This window comes from Epinephelus lanceolatus, chromosome 9 (assembly GCF_041903045.1).
Source record: "Epinephelus lanceolatus isolate andai-2023 chromosome 9, ASM4190304v1, whole genome shotgun sequence".
NCBI lineage: Eukaryota > Metazoa > Chordata > Actinopteri > Perciformes > Serranidae > Epinephelus > Epinephelus lanceolatus.
The window spans coordinates 31378243-31393639 of record NC_135742.1 but is presented as its reverse complement, the minus strand read 5'-3'; the positions used below and the strand labels follow the sequence as shown (position 1 = coordinate 31393639).

The window sequence follows — 15397 nt, the reverse complement described above, 5'->3', positions numbered from 1 at the left end:
CAAAGCAAAACTGGATACCACCTGAGCAGTCAAATCAGTGTGTCTTGCTCCTCCCTTCCCCGTTAGTGAATAAGAGATACCCATCATGGTACAGCAGACATTGAGATATCCGGTAATGTGCAACCCATCATGGCTCAGTTTTCTTCCACACTGTACCGGCATGGAGGGAGACTGGGATGGAGCCAAAACGCAGTAGGGAGGGTGAGACAGTGAGCATCAGGAGGTTGGTATTACCTGGATGAATTAGAGTGAGGCAGATTATGACTGTCTCCAGTGTACAGGAAAGAGGAAGGCTTTACTCAGCCTTCCTTAGTCTTCATTAAATAATGTGATTGACAATTCTTGGCCCATGATGAATGAATAAAGCACAGGGGCTTACTCCATCCTCTAGTTCTCAAATAACTGCAGAATTAATACTTAATGCTCACTTGCCATGAATTGATCATGAGCATCATTGGAAGTGGATTTGATTGGCACCGTAATTCAACGTCAGTGGCACTATGAGCCTGTTGACTTGTTTTCTTAAATGATTTAGAGACAACACTTACCCCTCAATGACAACCTTTGCATTGCTCTGATCTTAAATTTCAACTGAACAACACTTTGAACAACTGTCAATATCTAGAATTTCAGGTTAACAAAGTTTAACTAATGAAACAACACCATTACTTTTACATCTGAGTGAAAGGTCAGCTTAATGACAGGTTGACTGACAGAAGTGCTCAGTATCCAATAAGTGGAGAGCAGAATCAGATATTGGGACACTGGATATAGCCAAGCTGTTATCAGATGATACAAGTCATCTATGCCACACGATGAAGGTCAAGAGATCATGATGAATGGAGTTACACTGACAGCTCCAATCTGAATGTTTGGTACATGTTCCATTTTTCTCATTGCTGTCCAAAAAATATAATCTGACATACAAGACATGTTTTCAAGCTCACCCAGTGTATCATATCTATATTTTAAAGCTGAAAAACAGATTTAAGTTGAGTGTGTAAGTCCAGCCAGAGATGAGTAAGGGATCTATTTAAGCCTTGGTAGCTAGGTTAAATGGCCTCCATGTCTAATGAATTGTTTAATGCTTTGGCCCAGTCACAGGTCCAGGGACAACTGCATTCAATGTCTCAATGTGAGAGGCCAAGACAATAATATATGTCAGTAGGTTTTTAAATGATAATTTGGAATATAACTAATTTGTTAGGAAACTGAAAGGTTAACAACACGTTAAAGCTCGGGAATTGCATGTCATGTCATCTTATATGTCTTAAAAGACAACAAAGTGACGAATGATCAAAAATAAATCAATATAATTAAAAAAACAACAGCACCTCCATGTTTAGCTCACTCATGTCTAAAACATGTCGTAACTAGAATTACCGCCTTGCAGGCTGTATGTCTTCGCCAACTAGTCAAGTTGCAGTTACAGTTTCAGACTCATATGTAGCCATGACAATAGACAATGCTTCAGATATGGATGTTGCTGCAAATAAACTATAAATTCTAAAACATACTGTAGATCCTTTGCACACATTGTCAACCCAGCAGCACAGAAGATCTGTACATTCAGCACAGTTTTAAGTTGGGCACCAAGATTGGTGTCACCGATTCCAACAAATGTCATCACTTCTGTGCCAGAGATATGATGTTGAATAATGACCAAAAAAAGGTTTTTGCAAAACATTATAATGTCACAGAGATTACAGTGAAGCTGACCTTTAAAAGTTTGGATACAAAATGTCATCACTTCATAATTTTATTCTATTAGACATTTATGTGAAGATTTGTGATAATAAGCATATAAAGTCTTGAGGTATGGCCAAAAACATGTTTTGTGAGGTCACAGTTACCCTGACCTTTGACCTTTGACCACCAAATTCTAATCACTTCATCCTTGAATCCCAGTAGATGTTTGTCCCAAATTTGAAGAAATTCGCTCAAAACATTCTTGAGATATTGCATGCACGAGAATGGGACATACAGACGAACAACCCAAAAACATAATGCCTTCAGCCATGGCTGTCGCCAGCACAAAGGTATAAAAATAATTAGCTAGGAGTGATGAGTTGCTGTGATATGAAAAATTGGGCACCTCTGTATGTATCATAAAGACAGAAAGCAATCTGCACTCCTGTCTATAGCCTATGTAGCATAAAGACACACCAATAGTCTCCCTATTTTGTATGAGAGTTTTCAGCTGACTCAACTTTCAAATGAATTTACAATTTATTGGAGATTTAATTTACTAGTACACTGATTGATTCTGAATTCTGAATTGCAACATTTAAAGAAAATGAGATGCTGCTCTTGTTAATGTTTATTTGGTAAACAAAGGAACAACTACTAATTTGAAATCCTTACAGCTTCTTTAAACCACAAATACACAGTTTATTTAGGAGTGTGCACTAACAGACTAACTTTCAATGACTTGAATTTTACAGTAAAGTGCTTGGTTTTGAGTTATATTTGCTGACATGTTGTTTTCCACTACTTCAGTGTCTCTGCAGACTCGGCACCCTGTGCATCCTGGGTTCACTTTGCCGAGGGAATCCGGGGAGGTACCCAGGAGACCCGTAGTTGCCGTGGTGATAGGTCCTGGGGACAGGGGCTCTGGTGGTTGGAAGTTTGTGCTCTTGGTCTCTAAGTGGAGGATGAGGGTTACGTCCATTCTTACCATGATGCAGTGTCTGACTATTACTGTGGTCCTCTTCTTCATCTGCTGAAGGAGACGATAGGACAGGAGAAATATGTCATTTATTAACTGTATACTGTACACTGCTATAGCATCAGTGTGTTCACTCTTGTAGTAGTTGCTAAAGCATTTTTGTGAACAAGCTAACACTAACAAAGTTAGTTAGCCTGTGCTAAGGAGCAGGTGGGCTACTGGGAAAATATGAAATAGTGAGATAAACAACTGAATGTGTGTCAAAAGAAAAGCAAAATAAAATGACCAGTGAAAGCTAAATAGATGAATAAAATCAAGTTTGAATTGATTTTTATCAACCGATTTCTGATAAACAATACAACATTTTTGCTTTTCTTTACAAGTGATTGGAGGTTAAACGAAAAGTATAAAGCTTAGTATTTATTTTCACAATTCATTTCAATTATTCCATTTATTCAGATATATTTTAGTCTTGTCTTTTAACCTGTTACCACGTTTTGTCAGATTCAGTGTTTGAGACCAAAGGCAACTTTTGTAATTAAAGTTTAACAGATTTTTTTTTTGTTTGTTTATTTGTTTGCATTGGATGTTTCTTTTTAATCCCATGATAAAAATCGTCTCTTTCATTTTTACTTAGATGTGAAAAGTCTGACCCTCTTGGTCTTGTAGTGAAGCGTTGTTGTTCTGTTGATGCTCTGCAGCCTGTGATGCAGCATTTCTGGCCTCCTCTAGATCCATCTGTGCCTTCAGCGCTGCTCGTTTGTTCTTCTTCTTGTTCTCCTCATTTTGCTATAAGGGGCCATACAAGCAATTATTATGAGAACATATTCAGTTCACTGGGATCATGAGAACTCTAGAAATCTCTTAACCGTTTAGAAGTGTAGAATAAGGCATACAGACATGCACATCTTATTTAAGCTACTTTTATTCAGCTGCTGCTCTTGACAAGCTGTTTAGACAAATGTGTGCTGTGACTCTGCTGCACTCTGCTGGAGTGATGATACTAACACAACTACTGTGGCCACAGGCAGACACCACAGTGGCCTCGGGTGGTCTGTTTGTGCAACTACAGACCGCTGGGTAGTTTCAAAGCTGCAAAAATGCATTGGAAAAGCAAATCTGGACGGCAAATGAATAACATAAATTTTAACTTTACTTGACAAAAATTCCACTTTCCCTTCTTTTTTAGAGTGTTAGAGGTTAACAATGTGACATGTTGCATGTCACTTGCCCAATATCAGACAGAACTATCAATTCGTTACACTCCACACTGAGTATGTCACACTATTCTTGAACAAAATTTCCATCGTCATCACTTGACTGTGAGTGGAATTTATGAGAAGTTTTCAAGTGTGAATTTTATTTATTTATGCGTATTCAAAAGCACACAAGAGTAACAGTACCAGTGCTAGATGAGAGGGAAATCAGAGTCTGATTTTGGTTACCGTTTGTAGTTTTTTCTTCAGTTCCACATTAGCTTCTTTGTAGCTTTTTGATGTGGATTGCAGGTAGTAAATGGCCAGTCTGAAAGATAATATAAAAGATTATTATTATCAAAGAACCTAAATCTTTACTACTAAAAGGAAATGCCGACAACATGACCATGCAAAACCTCTTAAGATGTGCAAAAATATATATTCATGTGGTCTGCTGCTGACTCACACCATAAGTAATATGAATGGTAGAACCAGCCCAGGGTTAGAGGCATAGCTGAACACTCTACTAAACCAGGCAGGGAAGTCCGACTCCAGAGTCTCCTGGATCACATCAAACATACGTTTTTTCCCACTAAAGAGAAGAGAATGATTGTGACATAAAGTCAAGGCATCAAATTGTAAACACCAGATCCCCCGAAGAAGCATCATTACCTGAAGGGCCCACAGTCAAAGGAAGGGGGGATGGTGACGATAGTGTAGATGGCAGGCAGAGTGGACAGGAAGAGGATGACCAGCAACATGGCCATGTAGAAGTTGTTGGAGCCAGAGGCCTTGAAAACTCTTTCCTGCGGCACATTACAGCACATCACAGCCCAGCACTGCAGGTACATGGACACATGGAGTCTGAGGACGTTCAGGGCCGGCAGGCAGGGGGCATAGAAAGCACCCATCCTAGAGGAAAACATTAGGCCAAACACTAAGACACACTGATGTAGTTTTCTATCATACTATTGCTGCAGGTTGTAATTTAACCACAAAAATGAAAATTGTAGTGCTTAATATGTGTTTTTGAACCTGCTGATTGAAATAAAATTAATGTTGTTTTCTCACCATATCATTCCCTGATTGAAGATCAGGCCCAGTACATTCCCACTGACATCAAACTCAGAGTAGGACGGCTTTCACAAAAGACACAAAAAAGACAAAAATAACTCTGTTGCTGTGACTCATGTTTCAGAACCAACATTTAAATTCACTTCTACACAAAGGTGCACATTTTGAATGTGAAATCTAAAATAAATTATACGCTCTGTTGAATTTCAGAGGCACAGTCACTGTGATAAGTCGGAACAGATGACTCACAAATCCGGCCTCAAGATCCCAACACCAGCAGTAGTTGAGGAAACGAACAAGCACGGCTCTCAGGAAGTCGCCGATCAGCAGCGTGATGTAGGTTGTCATAGTGTCAGATATGATCAGCCGGACAAACTCCTGCAAAGGATGAAGCATCATATCGTATATGCAGTCTGTATATATTTAATCTAATGTTATTAATAGTTTAAAAGATATTGATGATAGTGGAGGTCACCAAACAGAGGTTTACCACTTTATAATGGTATACATGTCTCAGTATTTAACATGCATATACAGGTTAGTTTATGTAACTCAAATTTAACTGTATGTTCCACCCAATATAAAATACACTGTATTTAATTTTAATGCACATCTTAAATCACACAAACTTTCTTTTTCCTTGACTTTCTATCAGTGTGATCAGAACACATTTCCATTTTGTTGTCAAAATTGTCAGTATCAAAAAGTAAATTGTGAAATAAACAAAAAAGATATTGAAAATCTCCAGTAAAAGATGGCTCTATTAAAGTGTCTGTTTACGTAATACCAAATCAACAGCCAATCACAAAATCGCCCCTGCCACGTTTGTGAAGTGAATAGGTGTAAATATTGATATAAAAGGTCATCTTCTGTACTGAGTTTAAAAAAGTATTCTATTAAAAAGTCACAATCAGTTGTTATATTACCCATTTTGTTTATATTTATTCAAATGATTATTTCATATTGTCTTATATTCTTATTTAACATTGGTCACTTTCCATAACTTTATGCCGTCAAAACAATTACATCATACAGTTACATAATGGTTTATACACAAACACACACATGCACACTGACCTGGCCCACCATGGTCTCCCAGCAGGGCCCTCTGGGAACATCAGCAGGCTGAATAGTGACGGGTGGAGCTGTGCTGTTTTCTGATACCGTACCGTTGAAAAGACTTGCTTCCCACGTGGTTATATTAAACTTGACTATCTTTTCCTCTTCCCTCTGTAATACATATGCACACCAAAGGTCATGTATGTTATAAAATTGTAAAAATGATCATGTCTGCAAGCTCTAGCTCTCACTTTGAGGTTGATCTCATCCATGAGTGCGATGATGAAGGTGTAGAGATTTCCCAAGAAGAGGGCAAAGATGCGACCCAGCTGCCACTGCAGGGCGACACGAGGGTGGTAGTTCTCCAGGGCGCTGATGACGTCAAACAGCATGGGGCAAAACATCCCCAGTAATGACATGACCATGTTCACCTGAGAAACATAAATGAATAATCATTAATGTGTACAACTACACGTGTGCTTTTCCTGCTATGAAAGGACTACAAGCCAAATTCTTACAGGTCTGGTGCCTGGATCCTCAGGGTTACTGCAGGAGGGCCACCAAATTACTCTCTGATAATTTAAGTTTTAGTTTAAAATTGTTTGTGTTTTTTGATTCTAAAATTAAAACGTGTCAGAAAATATACATTAACATGAATGTAATATCATTAGTGAAGATGAGCCGATTCATAAAAAAAAGAACAACTTGTAATTTATAATACATAGCATTAATGATAACCAACTGTTACCCTTGAATCCTTGAGCAATCATGTGAGGTAGCTAAAGCTAAATCACTGTGCAGCACTTTTTTTTGTACAGCACCAATCCATAACAATGAGGTGAAACAGTTCACTAACATTTACATACTACTGAAACATATTTGTCAATTGTATTATCATTCCAAGAGTACTGTCATTCTTCTGTTTTGTAATTTTCTGAGGAAGAAACTCGACACACCCTTCTCCACAGAAACCACTCGCGAAAGTGCAGAGGGTGAAGCTAATACACCTGGCCATGCTAAAACTGCTGCTTACTTAGCAGCTACAGGCAAGCATTACCGAGAGAACACCCAAAAATATTCAGAGAATTATATCAAGTGCAACTTAATTTTATAAAATATATGTAGTGAGGGGTCCCTGCTCCATCTCTCTTTGAGCTAAGGGGTCTTTGGCATGAAAACAAGACCCCTGGTCTAGTGTGTAGAATTCAGTGGCATTTATCAGTTGCAGATTGCAACCAACTCAAACTTCTCCCTTGTGCCAAGAGAACTGAGAGAACTGTAGTGACACGAAAATGCAAATGGCCTTATCTAGAGTCAGTGTTTGGTTTTGTCTGTTCTGGGCTACTGCAGAAACATGGCAGTACAACATGGTGGACCCTTAAGATTAGGACCTGCTCTGTATGTAGATATAAACAGCTCATTTTAAGGTAACAAACAAAATAATTCTTTGTTTCAGGTGATTATACACTAAAGAAAACATACTTACTATATTCAATTTTATGCTAATAAATCACACCATTTTATCAAATTAACTTGCTCAGAAAGTCTTGCCTGCTGCTAAAAGGATTCATACACTTTGTCTGTTTGTCACTCATTTCTCATTGCTACCTCATTCCTTTCCCACCAGGTGTGGTTCTCCAGTCCATCAAGGGCAAACTTCTGAGAGCGTCGCACTACAAAGTAGATGAGGTATCCACTTCCTGCCAAGCAGCACAAGACCAGGAAGTTGGCCAGCACACGCAGAAAACGAGTCAGATGGATGTTATCATCCTTTCGGCTCTCCTGCTCCTCTAAGATTGCCTCCTGGAGAGGAAACCAGAGGGATATGCAGGATATAGATGAATGTGATATCAGTGGCATCAGTCGCTGTACTGGATCAGCTGCACTGACCTTGAAACTGGTGGTGATGGAGGCAAACTTATTGTCCGCTGTTTCAGGGTTTCCTATCAGATAGTCCCAGCTGGTGAACATTTTCCAGCTGAAGTTAAAGCTGTTATCATCTCCGACCCCCGTCTCATTTGCATTACGGGCCATTCTGTAATCAGAAACAAGTACAGATTCAGTATAACATTTATTGTGCCTAAAATAATCGATTGTATGTAGTCATGATACACGTACGTTCTTATGACCACCATATAGCTATAGGCCACTGTTCCCACACCAACCAGGAAGTATGACAGAGGCATCCGGAACTTAAGCCAGCCAATGGCACGCTGGTTGTTGTAGTAACCATAGAAGAGGACTGAATACTGAGCGTAACCCTGTGGATTTTAGTTGAGGTGATGCACAACAAAGAATGCATCATTATTTTTCACGATGTAAAGTGACTCACAGGCTTATGTAACAAAAACACATAATGCTGTTTCAAGAGCTTGTGAGTATGATGTTGCACATGTATATTGAACTGACTCCAAAGTCCCATAAGACAGCAAAGTCCATGGCGCTGCCCTCCTCTGCCCTGGGGACAGTCTTTCTTGGGATGCTGCCATAGGGCCGCCCCATTAATGCCTGTTAGAAACAAGAAGGGGAGCAAGGAGGGTTATTGGAAAAAGTCATGAGAACAAACAGGAAAATATACATGGGAGCAAAACTACAGACACAGAAATCATGATGAAAGCAAAAGCCATGTGCATTACCTCTGGCACCATAACCAACCCAAAGGTCAGACAAAACAAGATCATGTTGATGCCATACATCCACCTCAGGAAGATGAAGTAAGAGGCAACTGAGGAGCCAAAATGACCTGAGAGACAGACAGAATAAATACGAGATATGAGGATGGCAGGGACGCTGGAAAACTCATAATTCCTGTAAAATTCATCTAAATTCACCTAAAATTGCAATCTAAGGCATACCCAAAGTAAACTGAAAGCTATTCTTGTTCCATTACATGTACATGCATGGTCTCATTTAAAAGGTAGCACGGAATATTTTTCCCCTAACAGTCAGAATCACTGTAAATGCAAGTTTCAACACACTGAAATAAACATTTTTTTTAATCTTCACCTAAATATTTTCTTGAAAAAAAGATGCTGTGGATGACTAGAACTGGGACTTCTTAGCTAGAAAACACAAAAGGACCATATCATGAAGCCTCACCTGGTCCAAATTCAAAGTAGATAATTTTACTACAGAAAAATAATAAACACATGTTTTTCTAGGGGTTTGTTTCAGGCACTTACATAAAAAAGAGGGTAAAACAATGTACTGAATTTATGAATATGAGTGAAAAAGAAGTCATCAAAGACAGAAATGTCTATTTAGGAACTTACTTTATATAAAAACACTTAACCTTTTCCCATTAGGAAAGGAGCCATTTGTTTATCATTTCTGTACATTTATAACAGTATACGATGCCAGTAGCCCGTTCAAAAGTGCTGGAGTGTCATTGACCGCAAGACCCATAAACCATTAGGCCAGCTGTTTGCTTGAGATTGGCTCTGTAACATGAGAGATGAGGCAGGCCCGTCTGGCTATTGTAGGCAAGTAGGTATAACTGCAGCTGGAGCAGCTATGTGACCCCATCTGTAGCGACATGACCATGACTCACCCACCTCCATGGCTTGGAAGTAGAAGTCCCGACGGAATTTCTAAGTTAGCAATTAGCTAGCTATGAAGTATGACGTTAAAAGAGAGGTGGTTAAGGTGAGGGTAGGGATAATGGGAAGGCTACATCTCATTACTCATGCCAATGCCAATGCAAGTTAGTGATTAGCTAACATTAGCTATGAAGTATTACATTAAAAGGGAGGTGGTAAAGGTTAGGGTGAGGATAATGGGTAGGGTTACATCTCGTTACTTATAAAGTAAATCATGTATTATGAAGTATAAAGTGCATTACCGATACAGTCAGTGTCATTTATTTACTACACTGAAGCATTGTAGCAGGGTTCAGACAGGCATCCACCTGGTGGGTTTGTCTTGTACTTGTGGTGGGCACAATTTGTAGTGACGTGCTGTGTATGCTACAAATGGAGTGTGTCTGCAGCTCTCACTGTAGGGTATGGAGGTGACATGGAAGTTCCTGTCAATCAAAAGCTCAGAGTTCAGCCACCATTTTGACAGAGAGCTATCAACAAGATTTATGTGACAATATTGGAGTTAACTAGAGGGAGTTATTAGGAATATACGTCAAGAAATATGAACATTTAAAATGATGCAATAATGTCTTCTAAATATTTCCCTGGATTTAGATGGCCGGGATCTTTAGGAGTATAAGAGTTTTTGTTGGAATATTATCGATCTCTGGATTATAATGGTTTGTTTGTTCGTTGTTTGTCTGACGGAAGGTTTATTGACTCTGCTGTGGTGGTTGTATCTTGAAATGGTCCGCATCAGTCCAACCGCAAGCAGTGTAGCTTTCAAATGATAGGTTGTGTGAGAAAACAACATAAACACAGCAGTTGTTTACATATCATAACATATCATCATCATCGCATAAACCATATGACGGCCCACGGGCAGGCTGTCAGATTGTTGAGAGGCCTGCAAGACATACAGTATGAGCTGTATGATTCATCTGGTGTAGTCTCCTTAGACTATTTAAAGTCTTGAATATGACATGAAGTTGGAGAATATGAGAAATATTAATATATATATATTAATATATATATATATATATATATATATATATATATATATATATATATTCAACATAAACCAAACTTACTTTCAATCTCCTTGATTTTCATCTCCCATGGAATACAGGCAGTTTTGAAGTTTTCAAAGTCCCTTTGAAACTTCATCCATTTCTACAAATGCAATATAATTACATTAAAATGCACGACACATTCAGTATGATTATTGTGATAAGTATGTCAATAGATGGTCATATTAAATTAGTCTGCGACTGCTCACCTTGGTCATCATGACCTTGTATGCATAGAGCTTCCTGCCTTTCCCTTTCCCCAAAGCTCCCTCATATTTCTCCACAAACTCCTGAGACTCCCTGCAAAGCAGAAGACAATTCAATTAAAGTGAGTCACAGGTCCAATGTTGTTGTACAGCTGAAAACTCATTCCGATTGTTTCAGGATCCTAATTCAAAGTGCACTTTGATGATAACATGTTGAGTTAATTTACCGCAAAATCACAAGTTTCTTTTTCATTGGCCAGGGTTTTCCCCTCAGACCTTGGATCAGTTTCTTCCTCTCCTCCACAGCTTCCTTCAGCTTCTCCAGCTCCTCCGGTGACAGAGACTCTGGCCTCACCTCTTTCTCCTCATTGTCCTCTTCTTCAGTGTCATCTTGCTCACTTGTCTCCTGCTCTGAACTGAGGCACAGAGGAGTAGTTATATGTCTTTGCACCTTTCTTGTGTGCATGTCACTCTGCAGAATGAAAAGATCACAATAGTTTTCATCAGCAGGAAACTACAGATGAGGTGAAGTTGTAAGATAATACTCACCTTGTTTCAACTACTCTCTTGTGCTTCTTCTTCTTCTTAACTTCCTGTTCTTTCACCTTCACTGTATGTTTACCTTCATCATCCTCTCTCTGCTCCTTTTTGGCACTTCCATGTTTCTTTTTACCCTTGGCATTTCTTTCTCCATCTTCTCCCTTGTCGTCCTCCTTCTCCTCCTCCATTTTTCTTGTTTTTTCATTCTTAATATTCTTCCTTGTTTTTGTCACCTTATTGCTTTTTATTTTGGGCTGCTCCTCCTCGTCCCTCTCTCTTCCTTTTGCTTCTTGATCACTCCTTGATCTCTTTCTCCTGCCCTTCTCCCTTTTCTCAGGCCTGGTCTGTAATTCTTCTTCCCCTTCTGCTGCTCTGGATGATCTTTTTCTCCTCCCATTTCTCCTCTTTTTTTTCTCTCTGTCACCATCTCTTCTTTTGCCTCTGTGTCTTTCCCTCTCATGCTCCTCTTCAAAAGTGAAAACTTCATCCTCATCACCTGAAGTAAAAAAAAATGTAGATGCTGTGTATATTCAGTGTTGCAACACATATCATTTACACTCACTGATACTTCAGTGATATTACTTTCTTTCTCTCTGCGGTGCTATAAACCCATATTCACCCCATTATTTTACACTATTGTGAAGTTTCTGTGTGATAACCGGGGACATTGGTCATAATAAAGAGGCAAAGGGAGGTGTATATATTATACAGGAATGGGTATGGGGGAAGAAAGAACTGCAGCAGATGAACTGGTTAAGCTGTGAGGCTGATGGGTTGCAGCAGAGACAGAAGTGAAGGAACAACTTGTCAAACAGCTCCAACATAATCCAAAACCCAGGCACAGAACAAAAATGAGAAAAAATATACTAAGAGCCAGTAGGACGTCCAGACTCCTCTGCTTCTCTAATAAGTTAGTTTATTTTGAAAAAATCATGATCACCTTACCAGTGCAAATGGACTGAATCATAGGGACACTTTTTGATTTCTTTTATAACATAAAGACCCACTCACCTTCAAATTCCAGTCCAATGTCAACTGTGGGAGAGAGATAAAGTTACAAATGAAAAAGTCGAGAAAACTCAACATATTTGAGTTTCTCCAACTTAGAATTTTCACCTCTGGTAACTTATGTCAGGTTGAAGTAGGCTGCATTTTTATGTTGTTACAACTTCTAATTACTATTACAGTTAATGACCACCAAGTTATAATAATTTACACCTGTTGTGTCAGTATCAGTTTGCTCTTATGCTTGACTTTAAATTTGATCAATTATAGTATAATCCAGTGATGTCTCCTGAGCTACAGCATAAACATTTTTTAGCAATAAGACATTTTGTAGACATGTATGCAGATACAGTTAAATTGGATAGCCACAGTTGCAGCATTTGTTGTAGAAGGACGGAAAGGGAGAAACTGATAAGGATACCTGTATCTTTATCACAGTTTGCATAGTTTTAATTTTCATGACAGAGATAACGTCCATGTGTCTCAGCTGAGAGACATAACAAGACACACACCAGGCTACACCATGTAACATTCTTCAAATTAGAAAAATAGAAGGCTTTTGGAGAATTTTATCCAAATTTAATACATGCTGGCAAGAACATGCCAATGAGCTAATCATGTTCTAAAGCAACTAAATTTGATGAGTCACATGAATGATACGTTGGACATAAGTTACAAGATTGGACACATTATCAAAACTTCTGAAAGTGATCACTACACAGTGGACTCAAAGCTGCTGCATCATACAACATGCACACAGAGACACACACATATAGACATCATACATGTGAAAACTTGCACTGACGTACCTAAGTTCCATAAATAATAAAAGCAATAATTTCCCCTAACAAAACCAGATAAAATCAGACACTTTCAAAAAAAAAAAAAAAAAAAAAAAGACATTACACAACCACACATGATTTGCTAGTTTCACACCGTAAAACCAAGTATAACCAAGCCAGATAATAGATAGTCAGGTTGCAGTATTCTGGTCACTGAGTCAAAGTAACCTATTGCTGTGGAGTATTTTGATGGAGGACGGGATGAATGAATTTTTGTTGGTTTAATGTACAGTTTGGCATTTTGACCTCCCGAAGCACAGACTCCTCATATAGAAGATGAATGATGTTCCATTTTCCTTTTGATTTTCATGGCTGTTTGTGAAAGGCATGCAAGTTCAGTCTTTAACTGCACCGACAGGCTGCCATACCACACCTGAATGCCATATGGAATCACACTCTCTAAAGCTGTTTGGTAAATTGCTTGGTAAAATAAAAACATGAGTTCACTATTGACAGTTTAAGTTGGCCTGACTCAAAACTGGCAAACTTGTCTACACTGAGGTAATCATAGTTTTACTATACACATAATCATGAAGTTGCAGTACAGAGAAGTCTACTGTAAACATTTTTTTTTAATGCTGAAAATTTCTATTTAGAAGTCCGACCAATTTGTAATACTTACTGAGCCATAGAATATAATTTAGCATTTTTATATGTTGTTGTAGCTAAGTAGGGGCTATTTTTCTCTTTCTGAAAACAAGTCATGATAGTAAATATTTCTGTAATGATTTTTTTCTCCTTTTAATAATTCATATTTTATTGTCATGCTTTTCTGTTGTCTCATGTTCATCTGTTGTTGTTGTTTTTGTATTGATTTCAATATATCTATGACATAATCAACCCTCTTTATCCTCAGATGACCTCAGCTTTATAAATCCAGCCTACTTCTTAATTTCGTCAACAGAACACTGACCCCTTTCACTGGTTGAGCTAAGCTTACCTTACTGTATACCTGGTGGCACTATTATCCTGCAGTAAAGGGGGGGTAAAGAGGAAAACAAAGAGGACCACTGACAAATTGAACTGATATTTATGTAGTCGGCCCTTTGATGTGTGCCCTTAGTGTAACCGGAGTGGCCAGCACACGGGTCATTACGGCCGTGTGCAGCGGAGGGGCACAAAAGAGACAAACAATGGCCTAATGAAGGGAGACGGGGTGGCTAAGCCCACAAGGCTGGGGAGACAGCCGAGGGCCAGAGGCCAGCTCCCAAATATGCAGCTGAGTGAGTGGGATGCAAGAAAGCAGCGGATAAAGGTGGTGGATGGTCGGCCTTTTATTGATGATTAAAACTAGAAATCCAGTGTAAACAGAGGCATTGTATTAATTATCTGTTCTAGCATATTAATGAACTTAAGGCTCTATTAAACTCAATAAATGTGGATGCTTTTGTCCAAAAATAGGTTCAGATCAGTTATCACAACAATATCATCAACACACTACAAACACAGAAACCAAAGGGCTTTGCTTTTGTTAACTAATCAGTAATGAGCATGCTGACATAAACCTTGAATTGAGGATAATTTACAGCACATTATGGCCAGTACATTTATCACACTTCATCTCCACATGTAACAATAATGAAGGTCCTCTATTAACAAATATATATATATTAACAAATATAGTTATATTATGTGAAAACCAGCACAGCAATTTGGTCATGGAAATATAATGATGGTCTTACTGTCATTCTCAGAGGTGATCAGACTGTCTCGAGGCATCGTCCTCTCATGGTCCTTTAACCTCTACAACAGTCGCCCGAGCATCCAGCGGACTCTGCGTGTATGTGAGGTGGAAGTGAAGCTGCAGGGTTTCAGTGGTCTCTCTCCTTCTGTATCCTTACAGTGAAGGATGCTGCATATCCAAGCCCACTCACTGCCATAGGAATGAAGAGTGTGTGTGTTTGTGTGTGTGTCTGTGAATATGTGTGTGTGTGATGAAGGGCTGGTACATGATGAGTAACTCGCATGAGAAGTTTACTTTTTCCTCGCCACCCATCGACCCGAAACAGGGACAATGACAGCATGGAAACCCTAGAGCCACGCAATTTCACTAGTGATCAATTATTCAAAACAGTTATGACTGCCTTTATGCTGCCGTGTGTGTGTGTGTGTGTGTGTGTGTGTGTGTGTGTGTACTAAAGAAGACTAAAACATGAGGG

The 15397-nt window shown here is 38.9% G+C and overlaps 1 protein-coding gene across 1 annotated transcript; it reads right to left on the bottom strand.

Annotated features, from left to right (window-relative positions):
- Nucleotides 1–2457: 2457 nt before the first annotated feature.
- Nucleotides 2458–14957, bottom strand: tmc1 (transmembrane channel-like 1). The gene is made up of 20 exons (XM_033619680.2): nt 14921–14957; nt 12403–12426; nt 11401–11887; nt 11079–11267; nt 10855–10945; nt 10667–10748; nt 8634–8740; nt 8407–8505; nt 8116–8258; nt 7888–8032; nt 7606–7800; nt 6249–6428; nt 6016–6168; nt 5188–5316; nt 4936–5003; nt 4537–4776; nt 4331–4456; nt 4114–4192; nt 3322–3457; nt 2458–2719 (listed from the first exon to the last, which is right to left on the bottom strand). Exons 1-20 carry the CDS (start codon nt 14955–14957, stop codon nt 2496–2498), a joined length of 2934 nt encoding a protein of 977 aa, XP_033475571.2. The 3' UTR covers nt 2458–2495.
- Nucleotides 14958–15397: the final 440 nt, after the last annotated feature.